This window comes from Pantherophis guttatus, chromosome 10, assembly GCF_059756535.1.
Source record: "Pantherophis guttatus breed Tessera chromosome 10, ASM5975653v1, whole genome shotgun sequence".
Classification (NCBI taxonomy): Eukaryota; Metazoa; Chordata; class Lepidosauria; order Squamata; family Colubridae; genus Pantherophis; species Pantherophis guttatus.
The window spans coordinates 25,163,649-25,189,857 of record NC_142072.1 but is presented as its reverse complement, the minus strand read 5'-3'; the positions used below and the strand labels follow the sequence as shown (position 1 = coordinate 25,189,857).

General features: G+C 42.0%; 1 protein-coding gene across 8 annotated transcripts in view; it reads left to right on the top strand.

Annotated features, from left to right (window-relative positions):
- The window catches only part of ADGRB2 (adhesion G protein-coupled receptor B2), a 313,970-nt gene that overhangs the window by 234,980 nt on the left and 52,781 nt on the right, over positions 1 to 26,209 (top strand). For all 8 annotated transcript variants that reach the window (XM_034413346.3, XM_060691413.2, XM_034413343.3 and 5 more), the window contains 3 exons: positions 21,086 to 21,212; positions 23,144 to 23,247; positions 25,739 to 25,841. In XM_034413346.3, coding sequence (XP_034269237.2) covers positions 21,086 to 21,212; positions 23,144 to 23,247; positions 25,739 to 25,841 — 334 coding nt within the window. The remainder of the gene's footprint in view (positions 1 to 21,085; positions 21,213 to 23,143; positions 23,248 to 25,738; positions 25,842 to 26,209) is intronic.

The window sequence follows — 26,209 nt, the reverse complement described above, 5'->3', positions numbered from 1 at the left end:
GCTTCTGAATTAGTAGCTGACCATCTCCTCAGCTATTCTTATAATAACAAGTTTTTTGCTTCTTCCCTACCTAGCTCAGCACATGTATGTTCACAATATGGATATATTTCTCCAGAATCTGTGTTATATTTGTGCAATAAAATAACATGGAATGGTAAATTTATTTATTTATTAGTCCAATTTATATGCTGCCCTTCTCCGTAGACTCAGGGCAGCTTACAATGCATTATAGCAATAGCCTGCATACTTTTTTTGTATATACCTGCTTATTAGGGCTTTCGGGCCCCCCCCCAGGCGATATTGTTCTATATAAAGTTGGCTTATTGCCCCCACAATCCGGGTCCTCAATTTACCTACCTCGAAAGGATGGAAGGCTGAGTCAACCTTGAGCCTGGTGAGATTCGAACTTGCACTAATTGCAGGCAGCTGGCAACTAAGTGCTAGCACTTAACAGCACTTTAGTCCACTGCACCACCAAGGCTCTTGATATTCATCTTCCCATGCTAGGTTCAGGCAAATGTGCACAGTCCAACTCTTCTACCATCCCACTGCATTTTTTTTTTCAAAGCAGTGAGATCAGAAAATTCATTTTGGAGAAAATGTGATTTCTTCATTTTGCATTATCTAGTTCTGGAACCGAAATAATGATAATAACTTTATTGTCATTGTACGTGTATACACAGTATACCCATACAACAAAATTCACTTAACACCCAAAGACCAGGTCCAATACACATAACAATCCCCAAACACACCCCCACCCACCACAAATTCCCCACCCCTAAACCACCCAAACATCCACACAACAGACCAAGTAATACTGTAGTCACTGATGGTGGCCCTTTAGTTCATTGTTGAGTGCAATTATAGCTCTGGGATAAAAACTATTCAGAAAACTTGTGGTCTGAGTTTTAATTGCCTTGCCCTCAACCAATCAGGAGTAGGTACCTCTGAAGAAGGAGAGCTGTCCATTTCTCTGGTGCTGAAATGTCCCTAATCTAGAGATTCTGAGAATACAGGTCATCCTCAATTTATGAGCACAATTGGGACCAGAATTTCTGTTGCTAAGCAAGACAGTTGTTAAGTGAGCCATGCCTGATTTTACAAAAAAAAAATTTGCTATGGTTGTTAAGTGAATCACTGCAGTTGAACTATGTAGTTGCTAAGTGAATCCAGCTTCCCCCCCATTGACTTTGCTTGTTGGAAGCCAACTGGGAAGGTCACAAATGGTGATCAGATGATCTGGGATGTAAGTACATGCTGGTTGACAAAGTCCCAAATTTTGATCATGTGATGATGGGGTTGCAGCAACGGTGGTAAGTGTGAGGACTTTTGCATCACTTTTTTTCAGTGCCATTGGAACTTTGAATGGTCTCTAAAAGAAGGGTCGTAAGTTGAGGATTTCCTGTATCCTTCATTATCTAGACTAAAAAGACCCTAGTGGTATCTCTGCTCCATTCTTGCCCAGACTCAAACAAGAGATCCTTTAACAAGTCTTCTCTGCCTCACAGTGCTAATAACACCTATCAATTAGTGGGCACATCTTACCTGCAAGCTTAATTCATTGTCCTGTAGCTTGCAAGGAGGTAAACAAAGAAAGAGAACAAAATAGCGTAGTTTTTTTCTTCTATATATGCAAGAAAAGTAGCTTTTAGGGTGCCTTTATGTCTTTGCTTGGGTCTCCAAAACACAAATTAATCATTGCCAGGTGGCAAGGTTGCTGGTTCAGATCTTGTAAAACAAGATTCCTCATCCAATGTACCTTCAATATGTTTGACTTCAATTCTTATTATCTATTTCTGGCTAGAGGTTATGGGAGATTAAGACTGACACATCTAGAGGTCACCAAGGATTTTGTTGAAGCTCTAGGAATTGCATAGCCAGGCAAATTCATACAGTACCAGAGATTAAAGATACACAAAATGCAGTTGGTATAGAAAGGCACTCTGTGCCACACCTGCCATCTGGAATAGCACTCCATCCCCCAGAATTCATGTGCTTCCCACCCTATTGGGATTCTGGAAATCCTTAAAAACCTGGTTCCCACCCCTGATTCTGGAGCAGGATGACTGCTGTGCTGTGTCAGGTATATTTTGTGCAGCCCTGTGGTTTGTTTCTCTAGATCAGGGGTCCTCAAACTTGGCAGCTTTAAGACTTGTGGACTTCAACTCCCAGTTGAACTCTCAATTCTGGGAGTTGAAGTCCACAAGTCTTAAAGCTGCCAAGTTTGAAGACCTCTGCTCTAGATGCTTCTTGTTTCTTTTATTTATTCATCAAGTTTTTACCCCACCTTTATTCCTTTGTAGGTAACTCAAGGCAGCAAACATACATAATAACCCTTCCCCCTCCTATTTTACCCACAGCAACTCTGTGAAGTGGATAGGGCTGAGAGAGGGGGACTGGCCCAAGACTCCTTTCATGCCTAAAGTGGGATTAGAATTCAACCATCTCCAGGCGATTGACTCAAAGTCACCCATCTGTCTCTCATGCCTAAGGCAAGGATAGACTCACTGTCTCCTGGCAATTGGCCCAAAATCATTCAGCCAACTTTCATGTCTAAGGCAGAACTAGAATTTACCATCTCCTGAAGATTGACTCAAAGTCACCCAGATGGTTTTCTTTTCTAAGGCGGAACTAGAATTCACCATCTCCTGGTTTCTAAGTGAGCACCTTCACCACTAGATCAAATTGTCTTTGGGTTGGGTTTTTTTTTTTTTTGTCTAATATTATTTCTTCTACCCTGTTTCCCCCAAAATAAGACATCCCCAATCGGGCTTTTGAGCATATAGCAATAAGGCCAAGCGCTTATTTCAGGGTTCAAAAAAATATAAGAACAGGGTCTTATTTTCCAGGAAATACGGTATTTGTTTATAATGTAAGCTACATAGAGTCACTCTGGAGTTGGGCAACCTTAAATCAATGAGTTGCATGAGTAAAGAAATAAACCAGCATTTAGTAGATGGCAGCCTCTTCGGACCCTGAACCCATATTATAGGGCATCTTCTATGAATACCATTTACTTTCATTTTGGTATGAACTGGATGCGAAAGTTGGCCTTCAAAATTCATCAGTTCTAAGGGAGCTTGTCAGACGTCTTGAAGCTTTGACATGCTTGCTGCTGCTATCCTCATGTTCATTTTGGCACAATCAGAGGTGCCATTGAGAGATGGGGAAACTGCCAGAAACATAACATAATTAAGAAGGAAAAAGAGGGGAAAGGAGGTACCCTGCTGGTATGGCAGAGGAGCGACTGGCTTAATTACTTGCAATTTCAAGATAGAATGTCAGTTTTAGAAGTGGCAGCTGTAGATCTTTTTTGCTTTCCTCCTTTACTGGGGCTTGTAAGCTCTTAAGTTTTTGTATGACTTTCAAGAGCTTTAAAAACAATTTTTTAAAAAGAAAATCATTCTGCATGTAAGAGGCAGTAGATTTTCTGTACTTTAAACTCCTCCTCCCATCCTCCTCCTTCTCCTCCTCTTCCCCTTCCCCTTCCCCTTCTCTTTCTTCGTCTTCTTCTTCTCCTCCTCCTCCTTCTCCTTCTCCTTCTCCTCCTCTTCCTCTTCTTCTTTTCCTCCTCCTCCTCCTCCTCCTCCTCCTCCTCCTCCTCCTCCTCCTCCTCCTCCTCCTCCTCCTCCTCTCCCTTCTCCTTTGCATAAAAACTGGGAATGATGGGATTGTGTTCCAACACAGCTGGAAGGCATCAGACCAGCAAAGATTGATGTACACCAATGCACAATGAATCTTGGATTTTCTATTACAGGGTAATTCTATTTTATATCAATATAGAGAGGGAAGATTATGGTAGCGGTTCAAATAATTACCATAATCTTCCCTCTTTGTACTGATATAAAGGAGCACCATGTCATGGGGGAGGGGAGGTAATGCTGTCATTTCTCTGTAGAAAAAAAAATAATCCCCTTTGCTCATCATGACTTAGATAGATGTGAACAGATTTCTGTAAAAAAAAAGAAAAGAAAGAAAAAGAAAAAGAAAAGAAAGGAAACATTTTCAGTTCTGAGCTAAATAAAATTCACTGCTACTTTCTTCTCTCCATACTGTTCTTTATCTCAGGCTGTTCCTAAAATGACTTTCTCTCTATCCATATTGGATCTTGTTTCTAATCCCCAAAGTTGTTTTTGAGAAAAAGAATTAAAAAAACAAAATATGGCACACCCACTCTTGGTTAAAGGAAGGGGGAAGAGAATGAGAAGGCTTACCTCTTTCTACTTATGTCTTTTCTAGAGGGGAAAAAAACTGTGGGCTGAATGTGTAATGAGCTGATGGAGAAAAGCAAAGTACTCTGATTTTCTTTAATTGGACAACTGTGTATCCAAGAAATTTGGTCTTCATTTATCTCCAGATTGTCCAGACCCTCATTTTGCAGTTTGCTCATCATCTGCAAGAGTAATTAGTACCACACACTTAATTAGGTGCCATCAAGATGGATTCTAATTGCATGGACAAATTCCCACCTGTGTCTAAGAATGTGTCTCTTCCAAGCGTAGTTCCACATGTTTTTGATCCCATCCTTCCATTCTATTGATTATCTCTTCCTACTGCTTCCTTCATCCTGACCAATCCCTTTTTCCCATCTCCCATTTACCCTCATTACATTCCCAGAGTATGTGAGAAGTGATTGTCACATGGAGGTTCACAAAGAAGATCCTCATAAAAATGTTCTCTACTTATCCAGAGATGCTGGGCTCATATAAGCAAATGCAGATTTACAATTTGATTGATTTCTCTGCCTGAACAAAAAGCTTTCCAAACTTTCTGTCTCATACATATGCAGAAAAAGGTTGTTCTTGGTTGTTCTTAAGACCATTATTATATAAACTTTATACATTACTTTTGTGATTGGGATGGCCTATAAATCAACCACATCAGTAATTCATCCCTCCCTCCCTCCATCCATCCATTCATGTGTATATATATACATACATACACACATACACATATACAGGTAGTCCTTGACTTACAACAGTTTGTTTAGTGTTGTGGCCCATACTCGGCCTGTGCAGCTAGTAGCTGATTCCGACAACGAGGAGGCTGGCGTGGTGCTGCGCCAGCAGCCTGTGCAGCTGGCACTTAAGTCAGACAATGAGGAGGCTGGAGAAGATGTGGTGCCAGAGGCGGGGATTCAGCCAGGGCCTTCAGAACCTCCAGAACCTCCATTCCCTTAAGTGAAGAGGATGAAGAGGAGGAGCCTCTTCTTGATGCACGGGCACACAGAGCTGCCAAAAGGCAGGAGTGGCTCCTCAGGAGAGGTCTCCTCGAGAGTAAAGCTTGGGGCTAATTGGCCACTCCCTAAGCCTATTTAAGGAGGAACGCCAACTGAAGCAATTTGCAGGGAACAACTTAGTTCACATACCTTCATGTCTTGTCTTGCTTATCTTATCAGCTTCCTGCAAATTGCTTCTGGGCATTCTGCCAACCATAGTAAGCTTTCAGTTATTATTCCTTGAATTCTTGGCAGCTGTTAATGTAATTAATTAACAGCCATTGTTGTAAAAGACTGGTTTATTTAGTAAACTAAGGTTTGAATGGACTTTGTGTGTGCTGCGTTCTTTGGGGTCTGTAGCTGGGGCAGAACAGTTTAGTGACCGTTCGAAGTTACAGCAACACTGAAAAAAATGACTTATGACCATTGCAGCATCCCCATGGTCACCTTATTTACATTTAGATGCTTGATGGTAGGTTCATAATTATAACCTTTGCAGTGTCCTGTGGTCATGTGATCACCTTTTGCAATCTTCTGACAAGCAGAGTCAATGGGGAAGCCAGATTAGCTTAACAACTGTGTTACTAATTTAACAACTTTGTTAATAGAATAGAATATATTTTTTTATTGGCCAAGTGTGATTGGACACACAAAGAATTTGTCTTGGTGCACACGCTCTCAGTGTACATAAAAAAAAAGATACGTTCGTCAAGAATCAGAAGGTATAACACTTAATGATAGTCATGGGGTACAAATAAGCAATCAGGAAACAATAGCAATGTAAATCATATTATATAAGTGATTCATTTAACAAATGTGTCAAGAAAACTTGTAAAATGGGTCAAAACTCACTTACTGTAACAAATTTCTCACTTAGCAACATTAATTCTGGGCTCAGTTGTGGTCGTAAGTCAAAGACTACCTGTATATGTACTGTACATACATTCAAATCCAGTTCAGAAGTCCAGCTGGCTAGGCTATATATGAATTTCAGAGTTGAGGTGGTAAATCTACCATATACAGAGTTTTTTGATGTATATGTTTCCAAAGTAGTATAGTTCCTATTCACTATTATTTTTTGTAAGAAGGCTTGACCAATCTCAGCTTGGTAGACTTTTCTTGCTTCCTACCACTTTTCCAGTTGAGTGTCACTGCTTTACTGTCATGTTTTAAGAACCTACTCTTGGGTCTTCATAAAAATCTTCTCTCTGGTATTTTTTTCCAATAGCTGCAGAAAATGTCATCAGCCAGGACATCAACTCTGGCTTTATGGTCTCCTTTGAGAGGGTCTCACATATTCCACATTTTATCCATGACCATTCATACTTTAATACAAATACATAGCATAGGGTGTATTTATAGGAGCCAAACAGCTATGAATCAGCGGGCGCGATAACTAAATCGTAACACTGGTAGCAGTATGATAGACATTCTAGCTGATAGTCTTCTCTAGGGAGCAGTCAGCCTTTATTTGATCTAGAACTAATTGACTGTTTCTTTCTGTAGTCTACAGTACTCTTAGTTACTATTTTTGCTACCATAATTCAGAGGCATCTGTCTATTTTCCCTCACTCTTTTTTTTAATATTCAGCTTTCACAGCCACAGATTAGTAGTGGGAAAAATACTACTTGAACTATTCTAGTTTGCTTGTTACTGCCTTACCCATGTAATTCCTGACTGCAAGTGACAGTTTAGGTGAGTGGGCAAATACAGACCAGCCTTCTGGAACAGGACAACATCATAATATTTCTGTCGAAGAAAGAGTAGAAACTCCACTCAATCATTTTTAGGGAGCCAAGGCAACACCAGACAATAGCTGTTGGGTACAAATGGGAGATGTATTTGGATTTTTCTATATCAGATTTTAATCTGAACTAGAGTAGAATTAGGTGGTTTGTGGAAATAATGTCTCTTTGAAAATCACATCCTTAGTATTTGTGCAAAGATGGAAAGCAGAGAAAATCCCTACAGAGGGAGAAGTAATTAAGAAAATATTGGATTGTGCAGAAATGAATAGATTGACTTTGACAGTTAAAGAAAGAGAGAAATCTGAATATTTTAAGGTATGGGAACAATTTTATCATTGGTTAGAGAAAAAAATATGTATATAGGGTAATGTTGTAATGAAACATGGGAAGACGAAAGAGGAGAGAGAAGATTGATAAATGTACTAATAGTAAAGCAAGAAAAGAGGGAGAAATGTTACAATAAATGGATTTCTGGATTTTTATTTTGTCTAACTTTCCTAAGTGTCTTTCCTACACAACTAGATAATAGTCTTGGGGTAGCCCTTGTAGCACTCTCAATTGTGAGTGGCAGCCCTCTGCTTTTTTTAAAAATAAAGAATAATACTTTCCTGCCATCAAAGTAGTGGCCGGATTGCTGAGGAATCCGCTGAAATTGCCATGGAAACTTTAAGCCCTTCAGAGAATTCTGAGATAGGTTGCAAGGTGTACACTCAGATCTCATGAGCCATGCATCACAGTCCACTTCCAGGAGCGTCAGTGCATCCATAAACACAGCATAACTTTCTGCTACACCCTGCAGGGAATTGATAGGAGCTGGCAAATGTTTATTTTAGGAAATTTCATTCAGCCTTGCTTTAATTTCTTTGACTCAGAATCCTAATAACTTCCCAAAGGAGGGTGTTAGGGAGCAAGTTAAAACTTTAGGGATGAAAAGATGGATCAATGGATCTCCCAAGTTGATGGTTCTGTGTGTCTTCTGCTTTCTTCTCCCTGGGGTAGTGAAGTTATCAGATTGATCATTATTTGACGGGGTCATGGCTGCTTTAAATTTCCCTCCTTTATGGACACGTGTGTTTAGTTAGGACATTTATTTTATGTCGTGTAGGAATTTTTATGCAATGTCTAACATAGATAGCAGGGACACGATGGCTCAGTGGTTAAGACGTGAGCTTGTCGATCGAAAGGTTGGCAGTTCAGCGGTTCGAATCCCTAGCGCCGCATAACAGGGTGAGCTCCCGTTCCTTGTCCCAGCTTCTGCCAACCTAGCAGTTCGAAAGCAGGTAAAAAATGCAAGTAGAAAAACAGGGACCACCTTTGGTGGGAAGGGAACAGCATTCCGTGTGCCTTTGGCTTTTAGTCATGCCGGCCACATGACCATGGAGACGTCTTCGGACAGTGCTGGCACTTCGGCTTTGAAACGGAGATGGGCACCACCCCCTAGAGTCGGGAACGACTAGCACATATGTGCGAGGGGAACCTTTACCTTTTAACATAAACAGCAGTGGTCCTGCCAAACAATTCAAGAACACGATGAATAATTTTCAGACTACTTTATTAGAACATTTTTTGCAAGCATATGCCCAGTCACATGTGCCCAGTATAGTCCTCGAAAAGGAAGAAACAGATCAAAAGACAACATTCTCCTCCTGCACCGTCCTAGTAGATGAAAGAGACATGGGAAACGGTTAAGAGGTCATTGAGAGAAAAATCTCAATCTTTCCAAAGCTCTGTGTTCATCTTTTTTTACTCCATGGATCAAAGTATCAGTTCTGATTCTCAAAACAAATGTTAGTTTTCACACTTTGTTCCTGCTTTGTACATTCTCTTAGTGAAAGTTTTTAGTTCATTTCCTTAAGGACATAAAAATCTGCTTATGGTTCTTTAGCATGCAATCATGATAGACAGACAGATGCTTCCTTTAAATTTGTTTCTGTTCTAACATGGTGCCAGTTGATGATTAAATTTGTATAGTTCAAGTCATATCTTCTTGTTTCCTTTCCTCGCCTTTTCTGGTTAGCTAATAAAACGAGGACATAGATACAGCACTGTACGATCCAGAGAGAATATAATAGGAGGATGCACACAGAGAACAGAATAAAACAGAATAAACAATTTACAACTGCTATCCCAAAGGTGCTTTTTCAGGAGGCAACTGGACTTTCTTGTTTTTGTGTTGAAGACGTTTCACTTCTCATCCAAGAAGCTTCTTCAACTCTGACTGAATGGTGGGGAATGGAAGGACCATCCAGTCAGAACTGAAGACGCTTCTTGGATGAGAAGCGAAACATCTTCAAAGAAAAAACCAGAAAGTCCAGTTGCCTCCTGAAATAGCACCTTTGGGCCAACCATGATATGGATGACTGAGAATCTCTACAGACATTTACAGCCTTTGCATCCCCAGTCATATGATCAGAACTTGGGCCAGTGGTGAAATCTAAATTTTTTTACTACCAGTTCTGTGGGCGTGGCTTGATGGGCGTGGCAGGGGAAGGATACTGCAAAATCTCTATTCCCACCCAACTTCAGGGGAAGGCTATTGCAAAATCTCCATTTCCACCCCACTCTGGAGCCAGCCAGAGGTGGTATTTGCCAGTTCTCCAAACTGCTCAAAATTTCCGCTACTAGTTCTCCAGAACCTGTCAGAACCTGCTGGATTTCACCCCTGACTTGGGCCCTTGGCAACTGAAATGTATTTATGATGGTTCCAGCATCCTGAGGTCATGTGATCATCAATTGCAACCTTCCCAGCTGGCTTCCAATGAACAAAGTCAAGGGGGGAGGAAAGCAGATTCACTTAACAACAACAGCAAAAAAAAAAAAAAGCCAAAAATCATCTTGTTTAGCAATGGAAATTCTGGTCCTAATTTTGGTTTTAAGTCAAGGACTACTTGCATACTATAAAAGTATTGCTACTTGGAAATTATGGCTAGTCCAAAATGCAGCAGTCTGCACATTTTTGGGTTTCTGAAAAATGAGAGCACGTAACACCAGTTTTATAGATCTGGCATTAGTTGCTCATCAGTTTCCAGGCAGAATTTAAGATGATAATTTAACCTACAAAGCTCTTTGAGGTTTGGTACTAAGAAATCTGCAGGATCGCTTTCTCCAAACACTTCTGGCCAGTTATTTAAAATAATGAGTGAGAAACTGCTACAAATCTTACCTTTTCACCGCTTTTAGTGAAGTGAAAAAGCACTGCTTTCCTGCGGCAACCCTACAGCTTCTTATGGAGATCAGACCAGCCCCATCCTTGTGGACATTTCAGAAATGGTTGAAGATGGAATTGTTCTGAAGAGCCGTCTCCTAATTTTATAACCCCATCTTTACTGTCATTTTCTTTTTCATTTTCATTTTCGTGGGTTCTGTTATGTTATTTTTGTCGTGATTCATTAAGTTTCCATGTTTTTTAAACATATTACTGTGGTTGTTGGAATTGGCCTTTCTAGATTCTGGGTAAGCTGTTGAGGGTCTTTTTGATTGTGATGAGATAGAAATGTGTTTACTAAAAGATGCAGAAATATTATACAGAGAATACATTTCATGTCGGCCTTCCCTTCCCCTCGTCACTCATCTTGTGGTCCTTCGTGATCAGGGGTGTCAAACTGGATTTCTTCAAGGGCCAGATCAGCATTGTAGTTCTCCTCCGTGGACCGGCGGAGTAGTGGTGCAGGGAGCTGGGGGTGTGTGTGGAAAAGGGATGGATGCTTCCTGCAGCACCCTGCCAGCCAAAACAGGGTGCAGGGGGGCATGCTTGGCATCCCCTCGGCACCTCATTTTTATTCTCCATGGCCTCTGCAGCACTCTGCCAGCCAAAAACGGGCTGTGCAAACGTCTCTTGAGGCCCACATGTGGTCCCTTTTTCAGCCATCCTGGCTTCAAGAAACACTCTGGCACAGGGGTGGGTTCTACTTACCTTTACTACTACTAGTTCGTATTGTGCATGCTTTCTTCTGCACATGCACAGAAGTTTCTGCACATGCGCAGATCAACTTTGATGACATCCGGGTCAGTGGGCGGAGCCTCCCGCCAGTTTTACTACCGGTTCTTGTGAACCGGTCTGAACTGGGGGCAACCCAGCACTGCTCTGGCAGCCAAAAACATTTTTGGCCAGCAGAGTGCTGCAGAAGGCCGGGGAGGCTGAAAACGGGGCATGTGGGGAGGCTGCACGTGGCTCATTTTGGCTGGCAGAGGCACCACAGGCTGGTCCTTTGATATTTCCAGGCTGGCCCCGTGGCCTGGATTTAAGCACTCTACAGGCTGGATCCGGGGCTGGGCCTTGAGTTTGACACTTCTGTTCAAGATTATTCTTGACTCACACTTTAGGTTCAGTGATAGATGCAGCATGAAGTTAGTATCTCCTTCAGCTTTTGGTTCCTGCTGTCTGCGACCTTTTAATAGATGAGCCGTATCACAATTCCCCATAGCCAGTTGGTGACGTGAGTGGCCAAACTGAGGAATTTTTGCAGTCACACGTGTAAAATGTTCTGGAAAAACCACAATGCCTTTGAAGTCTCTGCATCTTACGTCAAAAAATCACTTTCCATGGGTGCATCGTAGCAAGGACGCTGTGCTGATTAAACAACACAGGAGCTTAAGAGGCAGGGAAATGGCAGTTTGCCAACTATGATAGAAAATGTTTCCCTTTTGCTCAGTGAATGAGTGGACAGGGAGAGTTAACAATGGCTTGGCGGGGAATTTAAGCGGAACTCCCGAACAAATGTTCCCTCTAAGTCAAGACTTTCCTTGGATAAACGGCGTGTCTGATAAGGAAACAAGAAGGAATACAAGCTTTTCTGCAGGTGTTGTTCAGTGAAACAAAAATGAATAGCCAGGGGACTCTAAATGCCATTTTTTGTGTGTGTGTGTGTGTGTGTCTTGGTGCTTTCTGAGCTTGGTTGCTTCCTCGCAGATGTTTCATTACCCAACTAGGCACCATGATCACTGCTAACTAGCCATGCTACAATCTGCAAGAAAACAGCCAAGCTGAGAGAGTACCAAGTATCTGCCCCCATTTCAACGCTATAAATATTCTCTTCTATTGATGCAATTTTATGTGCTGTAAGCAGCAAAAGTGGCAATTAAGTTCCAACTGCCATTAACATCTGTAGAACCCAAGGGATCAGGCTTCTGCTGTATATGCCTCAATTAGGATCCAAGACCTTTTGAAGCAGCCCAATCCAAATTTCTAAGATTTATTCTTCAAGTAACTTGGAATATCTCTAACTCCTTATTATACCTGGAATTTGGATTTGACTCAAGTGAGGTCTTTCAGCTTAGATTCTGAATTCATTAATTTTCCAAGACGGAACTTTAGTTTCTGAAATGTACTTGAATATTAGTTGCTCAGTTGGTATCTGGGCTGTTGATTTGACCTCCGAGCTTGGCAATTTGGTTGCAGATGTTTCATCACCATTCAAGGAAACATTATAAGTGCACTTTGAATTGTGCTCATCTGTCCGAGCACTGGCCTTTAAATACCCTTTTATGAGATGCAAATTGGTGAATGTTGTTTGTTCGGACAGCCAATCAAACAGTCCGAAATCAGACCATAACTCAGAAGTATCTGAACAATGTTCACCAATTCAAAGCACACTGACGATGTCTCCTTAAACGGTGACAAAACATTTGTAACCAAATTGCCAAGCTCGGAGCTCAGACCAATAGCCCAACTTTAATTTTTTTCACCCTCTAGGACAATTTCTGTTCCACTCAGCAAAAGGACATTCGTCTTGACCTCAGGTAGCATAACTTCTCAGCATGTAAAGTAATTTTTCTAGGGCAGTCTTACTCAGCCTTGGCAAGATTGAAGGGTATGGACTTCAACTCCCAGAATTACCTAGCCTGCATACTTAAGTCCATACACCTTAAAGTTGCCAAAGTTGAGAAACACTGCCCTAGGGCCAGAGGGAGCTAACTGTGATGACTCCCTTGGACAATTCCCAGATACCTCTTTAGATGTCAGCTCAAGGGAGGATGAGCTGATTCCTGGCACATCAGGAACTGAGTTAATTGATGGCTCAGAATAGCCGTCCGGAAGGGATTTGGCTGGGGAAAGCTTGCAGTTGCAGGCAGCCAATGAAGACGAGGAGGAACTGCCTTCTCCACCTGATCCGAGAAAAAGTAGGGCAGAGAAAAAGGCAGGAGCAGAGAAGGTCAGACAGATTACTTGAGAGGCTTTTTACACCAGAGGATTACACCAGAAGCTGTCTATTTATCACAGCAGACAGATGGAGGCGATGCTGGGAACAGCTTGTTTGTTTCCTAGTTATTTGTTTTTCCGGTCGTTGTGATTCCTGCCTCACTCTGATTTGACACCGTTTTTGGAATGGAATCATGCCTTGGAGACTCTGGACTTTTCTTGCCTCATGAGCTCTGTTGTGTGTGGATTTAAGTTTGTCTGGTGGAGTTATTTTGTTTGAGAAACTTTCAATTGCTTTATGGACTATTGGGCCATTGCTGTGTGGATGAAACTTGGCCTGCTCGTGGATGGACTTAATTGGGACAGTTCTGGGTTTTGGTGAAGGGAACTGCTGCGGAATATTAATAAACTCACTAAATCACAGTTTGTGTGTGGTGTGTGTGTGAGTGGGCGTGGCAGCCCAGTAATACAGAATTGAAGATTGTCTTTCACCAGGACACACTAGATCACGGGTCACTAACCTTTCGGACCTCAGGGACCACTAAATTCATAATTTTAAATCCCGCAGACCACTAATACGATCTGTCTAATGACTGGTTGGGTGGGCATGGCTAGGTGGTCATGTGACTGGGTAGGCATGGCCAACTCGATGTCACTCATGTCGAGGGTCTCTTTGCTGGCCTCTACTCACCCCTCACTTCCCAGCCCCTCCCCGCCTGGGCTCCTTTGAGCCCCAACAGGAAGCAGTTGTTGGAGCTAAGAGAGAGTTGGCAAAACAGCTCAGTTCAAATTGGATCTGACTGAGAAGGAGGCTCAGCAGAAGCATCTCACTGAGGACTATGAGCATAGGCTTTCCAAGCAGAGGGAAGAACTGCAGGAGTGCAAGACCAGGTACCGGGGCCTGGAGGCTCAGTGGGCTGAGATGGTCAGCCAGTTCCAGGCCATGAGGCAGTCCCATTGGAACAAGGCCCTCCGGCTCTTTGCCACCAGCGGCACTTCCCTCCAGCCATTACCAAAGCCCCCCACCAAGAGGCTGAAGCAGACCCCAATTTTGATTCTCTGCCCCCCTCCGACCCCCACAAAAAGACCCCAAAGGGGGAGACTCTGCAGCAACACAAACATTCATTGCATGTATCCAGTCCAAGGGCCATAGCTTCAGGACCCCTGATTTAGTGTAATATAAAAAATGCAAATAATTTTTCTGCGGACCACCAAAATTTTCTTGTGGACTACTGCACTAGATTATGGAGGAATCTCTGCTGGTCTATCAATTCTTCAAGGAAACCACCAAATTTCCACATGGAGAAGGATTTTCTCCTTCACGGGATGTAACTCCTTCCCTTCTTGGCTAATAGAGGGCAGATATAGGGCAGACTGAGCCTGTTAGCTATGGTTTACTGTCCTGTCTTCTCACTACAATGCGGTGTGCAGATTTGATAACTCTTTCACTGTTGCACTATTATGGCTGCTCTTACAAAGAGAAAACTCAATTTCTCTTGGCTGACATGTCCCTAAGTATCCGAGAAGGTAGCCACGTTTTGCACAATTATTATTTGTATTATGACAACTTTTGTTATACTATACCTATCATCATGATAGTTATCCTTCCTATAAACTCCTTTTTTACAACCCTGTAAATCCCTTAATCTGGGGTATAGTCGGGGTGACTAGCTGGAGCTGAGTGTTTACTGGCTGGTTGCCCTTTCTGACATCATGTGGAATTTGCAGCAGATATTTTTTTCTTTAAGTTCTAGGAGAGAGAAACATCTGTCACTACCTAGGATTGAACTATGCAATGAAAACTAGTTTAGTGTAGTGCAGGGGTCAGCAACCTGCGGCTCTGGAGCCGCATATGGCTCTTTCACCCCTCTGCTGCGGCTCCCTGTCACTCAAAATATGCGTCACAACTGCCAATGTGTGACACCCGCCAGCACGTGATTTATTGAGCTTTTCAACCCCCAGTAGGTCAACCATGGATAAATCCAAGAAAAGAAAAGTTTCAGAAGAAAACAGAACGTTTAATTCAACTACATACGCTAGTTTTGTGGCCATTCAAGAAATAGTCAGGCATGAGAACAGTTTTGTGGCTCCCGGTGTTTTCTTTTCTGTGGGAAATGGGTCCAAATGGCTCTTTGAGTGTTTAAGGTTGCAGACCCCTGGTGTAGTGATTAAAGGCATCAGGCTACAAATCAGGAGCTCATGAGTTCTAGTCCTTCCTTAGGCACAAAGCCAGCTAGTTGGCCTTGGGCCAATCACTTTCTTTCTGCCCTACAAAAGAGGCAATGGCAAGCCACTTACTTCCACAAATCTTGCCAAGAAAACTGGAGGGGCTTTCTGCAGACTTAAGAGTGATTGAGCACTCACACACGTGCCTGCGCACTCAAGAACCTGCATGCATATGCACCACACACAAACACGCACACACACACTGTCATATAGAAGCCTAGGCTATTTTTTAAAAAAATAATTCTGAACATAGCCATATTTCTTGATCATCTATTTACAGTTCATGATGTTTCAACACCATGTTAAAGATGGAATTTTATTTACGTTCTCTGTTTTCTATTCTAGCTTTATCTTTTTATTCATTCTTAGCTTCTGCTTGCTAATTTGCGTTGATCTTATTATTTGGTCTCAGTCTATAAAATGCAGTCAAATCAGTAGTCTTGACTGTACATTCTCAGTGCTTAGAGTTTAAGAAATAAACAAAATGAGTTTCATTTCTTGGTAAGGAAGGATAATGTAGCAATCGCTTTTACAGAGACTTGGTGGGATGACTTCCATAATTAGAATAGAGCAATTAAAGAGTGCAATTTGTTCAAAGGAAAAAAAGCAATAGAAACAAGACAATTTGTTACAGTATACTTTCTGTGTTTATGTATACACACACACACATGTACATATGCATATATGTATACATATGTAGGTGTGTGTGTATAACAATAGCACTTGGACTTATACTTTACAGCTGGATGTAAAGTATGAATAAACATCAATAAACAGATGTTATACTTTACTTGGACCATAATGCTTTACAGCAGCTTCTGAGTGGTTTACAATGTCAGCATAAATGAGGAGCATCTGGTCATCCCAAAGGTGCTTTTTCAAAAGGCAAGTGAATTTTCTTTGTTTTTCTGTGAAAATGTTTCGTTTCTCATCCAACAAGCCTCTTAAGTCCTGAACTGATGAAGCTTCTTCGATGAGAAGTGAAATCTCTTCAAGGAAAAACAAAGAAAGCCCAGTTGCCTTTTGAAAAAGCACCCTTGGGACAATCATGACCTGGGATGACTGAGAATTTCTACAGACACCAGGAGCATCTGAGTTAAAATAAACTGAGGAACAATAAAACAGAACAAGTTGCATGTTATCTGCTATTAGCTGCCCAGCCAAGGAGAAGATGTGCACAATGCAGGCAGTGGTGAAATCTAAAATTTGTTACTACTGGTTCTGTGGGCGTGGCTTGGTGGGGGGGGGGGTAATGTGACTGGGTGGGCGTGGCCAATTTTTTTAAAAAAACTTTTAAAACCATTTTTTCTACAACCTCTTTGGCGAAGAGGTTGTAAAAAAATGCTTTCAAAAGGCTCTGACGATCCCAGCTGAGTTGCCTGATCGTCAGAGACTTTTTTTCTTTTAAATGCCTCTGCCGATCAGGCAACTCAGCTTGGATCGTCAGAGGCTTTAAAAAAAAAAGCCTCTGCCAATCAGGCAACTCAGCTTGGATCGTCAGGCATCGTCTTGGATCGTCAGCTTGGATCATCAAACTCGGCTTGACGATCAGGCAACTCAGCTTGGATCGTCAGAGGCATTTAAAAGAAAAAAAGCCTCTGATGATTGCGCGGTTCAGCTGGGCATGTGGGGGGGCAGGGATTTTTGCTACCGGTTCTCCGAACCACCCACCTCCATTGCTACCGGATCGGGAGATCTGGTCCGAACCGGGAGCATTTCACCCCTGAATGCAGGGGTGAAATGCTCCCAGTTTGGCCCGGTTTGGCGTGAGGCTCCACCCACCTGCCCAGTTGTTGTTACTTCCTGGTTTTAACCAGGAAGTAACCTGTTTTTTAGGGTTTGCACATGCGCAGAAGGGTTTGCACATGCGCAGAGGGTCCAAGTGCGCATATGCACTTCCGAACCGGTTGGGAAGATAAGTAGATTTCACCCCTGGTACAATGTCTTCCTTAAAGCAATCCTTCAAAAAAGCATGAAACCATCATAATGGGAGGCATCAATTACCGAACATCTGCCATGGTCCTATTGACAACTGTCTCTTTCTGTGGTAAGGGAGCAAGCAAGAAGATCATTGGCTGTCCTAGACTTAATGCTAATCATTAGGGAGGACTTAGAAGAGGAAGTGGAAGTAGCAGAAAAGTGACCTTCTATGTCAAAGTGCTTGATCTTAAGTGGAACTACAACTGTGTGATCTCAAACACACATCTTGGACTTCAAAATTAGTGGCTTTCAAGCATCTCTGAACCTTGATATGTTGGACCTAAAAACAGGAGAAGTAGGATGGGTGGGAATTCCTAAAGAAAGCAGGATTAATGCCACCATTGTAACAATGTCAACGAGGGAGGAAAAATAAATGACAGCAAAAGCCAACGTGGCCACACAACAAAAAACCTTAGTAAAAATCTAAAAGTTAAAATAAAAAAAAATAAAAAAACCATGCATAGAAGAAATTGAAAGAAGGTCAGGACACAAAGAAAAAGTGCAGATGGGTAGCCTCGGAACCGTAGAGCTGGTGTCAAGAATGTGAAAGCTCAGAGTTGGATGAGGTTAACAAAGGATGCTAAAAATAACAGGAAGGGCTTCTTTAGATAAATTCAGAATGAAAGAAAAAGAGAGAGAAAAATCAGTATATTAGCTGCTCAGTGTCAGGGGCAAAATGTGAAAGTAAGAAGGGAAAAACGGAGCTGCTCAGCTCCCATTTTTGTTATTCGTCTCCAAAAAGGGGGAAACAGTATCCATGAAGCAATGGGTGTACCACCACAGCAAGTGGCAATGATCTTGGATAGGCCAAATTTGTCTTGCTAAGGAAATTCCTGTCAAATTGAAAGCATCATCACATTTGAACAATCTTTTATACAATATTATCTGCTAAATCCTGGACAATTAGGTTAGTATCAGATGAATGGATGACAAAAAATATATTGTCTTGGTTTCAAAAATGGGGGGGGAAAGAAAGATGTATTCATGACTCCATATACCATGACACAAGCAGGCACACCCCATATGTACCTCACTGTATCTGCAGATGTGTTCAGAGATGGCTACCATTAATTCTGGAATGGTAACTCATGGGAGTATCAAAAATGGAGACTACAAACTCTCAACTGGGAGTAGATAAATGTCCACTAAAACTTTGTATTTTCTTCTCATTCTATAGCAGTTAGAGTAGGTTCTCTTGCCAGTCCATCATGCTTTCTATAGAATGCTTCTACCACCTTCTCATTTCCTCTTTCGCTTTTCTAAATCAACATTTGGTGATTAAAAACATTTATTTAATGCCTGTGCCATCCATCTCACTATCCAGAGTGATTCTGGGCAGCTTACAATGCAATGATATACCCAATCCTCAATCACTTGAAGTGTTTTGTCTTTGTATTGTTTTATTCTTCTAATGTGCAATTAAATTTCTCAGGAGTAAACATCTCAGATTGCTAGTATCTTTTATTTGTTTTTCTTTGTTCCCTAAATTGCCTCCCTTTCTATCCCAACTTCCAACCTAAGCTGTTAGGAATGGTGCAACATACATTTCAAACTAAGGTTGATGATTTACACATACGATTTTCACCTCTCCATTTCTTTCAGCCAATGTAATATACTATAGTCCTGTTCTAATCCATTCTGCATGCACCAGTTTGGGACAGTTAGAATATTCAGCTAATCCCGCAGTACCCACATAAATGTTAAAAATGGGATTATATCTAGATTCACATGAACATATGCTCAGTCTCTTAGGTCTCTTAAATCTCAGTCTCTTAACTCTCTTTCAGTCAAAACCAACATCCCACTGAAAATTGGGAGTTGGGAGTCCACAAGAATATGTGTATGTGTATCTATATTCATAAGCTTATGTGCATGTGTGTATTTGGAGAACAGCTGGGTTAAAATAAATGGAATAAAACTGATACAGTTGGTGTCATCTACTATTCAAAGGAATGCATATTTGCATTGGAAAATATGGTTTTCAAAATTGTTTCATCAAAGAGATTAGTAGAGACTATAGGTTAGGGAAAAAAAGGAAGCCCTGGATTTGAGTCATAATATGTTTTGCTTAGTGCTGGAGTCATTTGGGCCTGGAGGTTTTTTATTGGTCTTTTCCTGTTCCATGAAAGTTCATTGGTGTAGGGATGTGTAAAGTAGCCTTGATTCAGTTCAAATTTTCAAATCAGTTTGGGAAATGATTCAATTCAGAATCATTTTCCAACTGATTCAGAAAAAGAGCATTTGCCCATGTGTAAATGACATTCCAATTAATGCCTCCAATCAAGTTAAGTTAATCAGATCATCTTCAAAACCGAATCCCAAAATAAAATACAGGTAGTCCTCAATTTACAACCACAATTGAGCCCAACGTTTATGTTGCTAAGTGAAACATTTATTGAGTTTTGCCCCATTTTACGACTTTTCTCGCCACGGTTAAGTGAATCACTACAGTTGGTAAATTAGTAACACGGTTGTTAAGTGAAACTGGTTTTCCTCATTGATTTTGCTTGTCAGGAGGTCACAAAAGGGGATCATATGATCTGGGGACACTGCAACCGTCATAAATATGAGTCAGTTGACAAGCTTCTGAATTTTGATCACGTGACCCTGGGGATGCTGCCGTGGTCATTAGTATGAACAACAATCTTATTTTTTTCAGTGATGTTGTAACTTTGAATGGTCACTAAATGAACTGTTGTCAGTCGGGGACTAGCTGTATACAAACACTAACTTACTTTTTTATACCAGGTGAACTCACCAGGCTTAATACCACCAGGAAACCTGACTCTGTATTGAGCAGGCTACTTATCATTCACGTCAACTTTCCTTTCTGTTGAGCTCAGCTCTTAGTGGTGTCACATCCACATAGCTTCCATGGCAATTCCAATATGGAAATGGGTTCCCATTGTATTCTTACTGGATCTTTCTCCAATAAGTCCAACCTCAACCCTGGGGTTTATTGTGGTCCATCTAAACCTACCAAAACCCAACCGTACTTAGCTTCAGAGTCCAAATATTAGAATATCCTGCAAAGCTATAAGCACACAGCAGCCAATGATCTTTCAATTCAGGTTCTTCAGTCTAATCTCTCCCAACCCTCTGCATCATCACCCTTCACGTAAAGTCAATCTCGACCGCAATGCAACACAACTTCCCTCCCCTTCCAATCTTCCTCCCTCAAGGAAATGTTCTGCAGCCCTGGAAGAAGTAGAAGGAGGAACAGGCTGGCTGCACTCTCTGCCCGAGGGGGAGGGAGGGAAGACTGCTCATCCCAACCTCTGGGTCAGGAGATTAAGGAGGCAGCCTCCATTTAGACTCCAGGACAGTGGTGAAATCCAAATTTTTTTACTACCGGTTCTGTGGGCGTGGCTTAGTGGGCGTGGTGTGGCTTGGTGGGCATGGCAGGGGAAGGATACTGCAAAATCCCCATTCCCACCCCACTCCAGGGGAAAGCTACTGCAAAATCTCCATTCCCACCCCACTCTGGGGCCAGCCAGAGGTGGTATTTGCCAGTTCTCCAAACTGCTCAAAATTTCCGCTACCAGTTCGTCAGAACCTGCTGGATGCCACCCCTGTTCCAGGATCTGCCACCCATTTGCTACCAGCCAGCTGGAGTTGGCACAAAATGACACATTTTTAGGAGGGCTCTTGCAAAGGGTGGAAAGCAGGCCTCAAGCAGGAGAGATGTGGATGGTGAGCCATGTATTTGATTGCTCAGATTCTCCCTTTTCTCTCTCCCTCTTTCTCTTTTGCCCTGGGCCATCAATCAGAGAGACTGGCTCTGGGAACTGGGACACCGAAAGCTGTCAGACGGTGGAAACCCTCTCTGCTCATACCAAGTGTCAGTGCAGACAGCTCTCGACCTTTGCCGTGGTTGCTCAGCTCCCCAAAGACCTGGTAAGTGGGGTTGAGGAGGCTAAGGGGCTCTTCTGGGGCTAAGGAAGGGCACAGGGGAAGCAGACTGGGTGGGCCCTGTCCCATGCTTTGAGGTAACCACTGCCCAGGAAGAAAAAAAAAGAGTTCAAATTTGAGGTTCTACTAAAGGAGAAGAGAGGGTGGGGAGACGAGAGAGTCCTGATCCTGACCTTCAGCAGACCAGCAGGAAGTTCTGGAAACTGAATGGGAATAGCTCAGGAAATCCAATTTGAAGATGGTTGTTAAATATTCTTTGATGAGACCAAGCTGTGCAGATAGAGCTTGGAATGACTTTTGGTGTCTCTTCTCCCCATTCAATTCTGGGCATATTATATACGATCAGAAGAAGCTATGTTTAATTTATGTCCACTGTGAAATTGCAAGGACATCAAATTTCATTGGGATTGTCCATTCCTCATAAATAGGAATGCACACTGCTGTTTTATATGCATACAGTGAGACTTTCCTGTTCTCTTATCTTTGCAATCTGGGTTAAAAGAAATAGAGAAACAATAAAACTAATATGGTTGTGCGGTCTTGGCAATCAAGAGTAGTATCTAAATGTGGGTGATCTGTTAATTCAAATCTCATTTCCCTGGGAATTATCTAGCTAGGCTTGGGCTGTTTCCCTTCTGTGATTTGGGCAGAATTGTGATCATCCTCATAGTTTTGTGGCAATGCTTGCTGTTACAATTGTGCTATGATAATATTATGCAGAGTGGTTACACTTTCTAAAGCACTAATATAAATATTAGATATTTATTAGTAGTATGTGGCATGCAATAATTGCTGTAGTTTCTACTAAGGATAGATAAATCTTCTGCATCCAATTTGTGACCCTCTCTTGGTTTGCTTATAAATTGATTCCGCCGCATTTCCATATTAATCTGCAATTTTAAAAACCTGTACCATAACTGCTATTAAATAGATATTTTAATACATATTTAATGCGCATAAACTGCATTTTAAAGATATTATCCAAAGCATGTGCTGTTTCTTTTCATTTTTCTTGTAGCCAAGACTTAGTTTTGAGCTGTGTGCTTTGAGCCCGTAAACTAAATGGGTCAGATGGTATTGAATTCCTAAGTATCAGATGCCAAGGCATTCCTCTGGTGGATTCCTTCTGCACAGGGACGTATTCACACATATGCTTCATGCCAGCTCAAACTTAGATTGCCTTAGCTGTGCCTCCTCATTCCATTGCTCTCCTCTCACTCCCAAACACTTGCAGAATACATAGATTGGGCTCACCCAATATAATAAGCTAGCATAATAATTATATAATTATAATTTTATATATTATATAATTACTCCATAATTAATACTACAGATCAAATTGCACTCTGTAGCTATAGTTTCATACAGCGGTAGAAGGTTTGGAGCCAGATCTCTTATCAAGACTGTTTTGGTTCTTCTAGCTCAGGGGTCAGCAACCTGCGGCTCTGGAGCCACATGTGGTTCTTTCACCCCTCTACTGTGACTCCCTGTCACTCAAAATATATGTCACAACCGCCAATGTGTGACACCTGCCAGCACGTGATTTATTGAGCTTTTCAAACCCCAGTAGGCCAACCATGGATAAATCCAAGAAAAGAAAAGATTCAGAAGAAATAGAACGTTTAATTCAACTACGTATGCTAGTTTTGTGGTCGCTCAAGAAATAGTCAGGCATGGGAAGGGTTTTGTGGCTCCCGGTGTTTTCTTTTCTGTGGGAAATGGGTCCAAATGGCTCTTTGAGTGTTTAAGGTTGCAGACCCCTGTTCTAGCTAAAGAGCAGATCTTGGCTTGTTTTCGGTCAGTACCGTTGGTACAGCATCATACTGTGATGAGCGTGTCTTCCTTTGTACATGGAGTTCCTCCAACATCAGATGTCTCCTTTGCAATAGAGCAATTATTTTCTTCTCTTCTCACAGGCCATGGATTCTGGCAGTTCTCCATCAGTCCCTCTCATGATCGGCTGTGCAGTTTCCTGTATGGCTTTGCTGACCTTACTGGCAATCTATGCTGCATTTTGGAGGTACGTTGGCCCAAGAGCTATGGCTGGAAGATGTAGGTTTGCAAAAAAACCAACCATGGTTAATTTCAACAGTAGGTGCAGATATAAAGCAGAACCACAGGGAGAATTGCATTTTAAGAGATGGGGATGATTATTTTGTGGAAGCCAAAATAAAATAACTCTACAGTACACTGAACAAACAGACTATCAAACTTAGCCTTTTCGATACTCTGGTCTTTAAATTTTCACATTTGATGTTAAGAGTCTGCTAAGACATTTGGTGCCAAACCTGAAGACAGTGATTTGTTCTCCAACTTATCATTTTTCTCCTCTGGCCTTTCAAGACCTCTATATTCAACAGCATGAGTTGAATATAGTAAATAAAACAAAGTGGTCTGTAACAGGCACAGACTATCTGCAGCAAGTTGAGCTAAGGATTTAATTAAAATTCAATTTTAATTTCATCCACAAAGGATGGCATTTTTGTTCCTGACTCCCACTTTTGAAAGTGTGAATCTATTCCACAATTGGGATCAAGAAGGTTCAGGCAGATGTAACAATTACTGAAGATTAAAGAAGAGTTTGGGAACTCCCCACAGAGGCCCTCTTAAAGCATTATCTGAGCACTGTGGGGGATATTCTTCTCTGAACTTGTCCCACAATTCCACCAAAGCTGGTGAAAGCTTTCCACCCTCAAAAACAAAACAGCTGCAGAGCCAGCACTCACCCACCCATAGAATTAACACCATACATGATTGTGGTGTGGGAGGAGTGTTGCTAAGTCTAAAAAAAGAACCCTACAATTGTTGGGTGGCATTAAATCTTCCAGGAACACCAGGCAATGCATACATGAATTAATTTCCTCCCTCCTGCAACTTTAACCTTATGAAAACCCATAGAGGTGGTACTCACTTAGTAGCTACTTATTCAGAGATCGTTTAAACTCACGACAGCACAGAATAAGTCATGCTTATGACTGGTCTTCATCATTGTGGCTGTCACATCATCTCCAGAGTCATAAGATTGTGATGATATAGGTTCTTGGTGGTTTGTAATCAGTGATGGGATTCAGCCAGTTCGCACCACTTCGGGAGAACCGGTTGTTAACTTTCTGAACAGTTTGGAAACTGGTTGTCGGAAGAAATCATTAGGGCAGAGAACTGGTTGTTAAATTACTTGAATCCCACCACTGCTTGTAATTATGACACCACAGCATCCTGCGATTGTGTGCAGCCCAGCTTCTAACAAGCAATGCCAGTGGAGAAGCTGGGCAGAAATCACAAATGGTGCCCACGTGACATTGCACTTAACAATGGTGTGGGACACACTAAACAGTGATGGCCAGAAGTACTAAAACTGCTGTTGCTAAGCGGTGTGGTGATGTGGCATCACATGTTACAACTGGCCTCAATTGCCATCATTAACTGGAGACCACCTGTATGAGCAGAGAGATAACCAGGTTAAAGATACCGTGTTTCCCCAAAAATAAGACCCTGTCTTATATTTTTTTGAACCCTGAAATAAGCACTTGGCCTTATTGCCATGCGCTCAAAAGCCCGATTGGGCTTATTATCAGGGGATGTCTTATTTTTGGGGAAACAGGGTATATATATACCCATCAGTGGTGAAATCCAATTTTTTTTTAACTACCGCTTCTGTGGGTGTGGCTTGGTGGGCGTGGCTTGGCGGGCTTGGCAGGGGAAGGATACTGCAAAATCCCCATTCCTTCCCCACTCCTAGGGGAAGGATATTGCAAAATCTCCATTCCCACCCCACTCTGGGACCAGCCAGAGGTGGTATTTGCTGGTTCTCCGAATTGCTCAAAATTTCCACTACCGGTTCTCCAGAACCTGCTGGATTTCACCCCTGATACCCACACATACATATACACATATAGTACACACACACATACTAATCACAGTCCATTTTGAATACATAGCAGAAAGAAGAGTCTTGAGAATTAATAAGGTAGATGCTATATGGCTGTGATGGCAAACTTATGGCCTGCATGCCTTTGATGGCACGCAGCGCCCTCTCTGATGGCACGTGAGCCGTCGTCCCAATTCAGTTCTGCTGTGCATGCACGTGTGCTTCCCGCCGGCCAGCTGGTCTTCGGGTCTGCTGCGCATGCACGGGGGGCAGGGTGCATGTGGGGTGTTTGCACGCATTCATGGTGGGCAGGGTGCTTGCACAGGGGGCGTGCATGCATTGCATTTTGGGGGTTCAGGTGCGCTTTGGGCACTCGATCCAGAAAAGATTATCCATCGTTGCTATATGGTATAAAGCTATTACAGAATCTAGTTCTTCTTCTGCTTCGGATAGCACGAAGCCTCCTCCCAGAAAGTAACAAAGGAAAGGATGTATAGTCATAAAAAGGATGTATAGCATCCCAGACATTACTATGGATCCTGCTCTAGCAGCACTTATATGCCATGTCCTGGATAGAAGGAAGTGAACTTCCAAGGTCCAGATATGTTAAAAAGGCTCCCTCACCCGTTCTTTTGTTTTCTAGGTTTATCAAATCTGAACGGTCCATCATTCTTCTGAATTTTTGTCTCTCTATTTTGGCCTCCAATGTGTTGATCTTGGTGGGACAGTCCCAGATGCTCAGTAAGGTGAGAAAAATCATTTCCTTCCAAAAAGGAGGACATATGATGGCTTCTGTCATCCTTTTATGTTTAATCGTACTCTGCTTCAAGATTATTCTTATGGATTTTCGTTATTGGGTACCTTTATTTTTGGCGGAAAGCCAAGAAATAATAAACCAAATTGGAATCTAGAATGAATTAGCTTCCAAAATGTGCTAGATTTTGCCTTCTAATTTAGGCAATTGTGGGGTTTAATTAAAAGTAAAAGCATTTTCCCAGTTATCAGTTTACCTTCCTGCCTGGTTGTTTTCTTGTCAATCAAGGATTTGACAGGGCATCAAGGAAGGCAGATTTTTGTTTCTCTGAAGCTTTGTGAGTTATTGTGGACTATAATA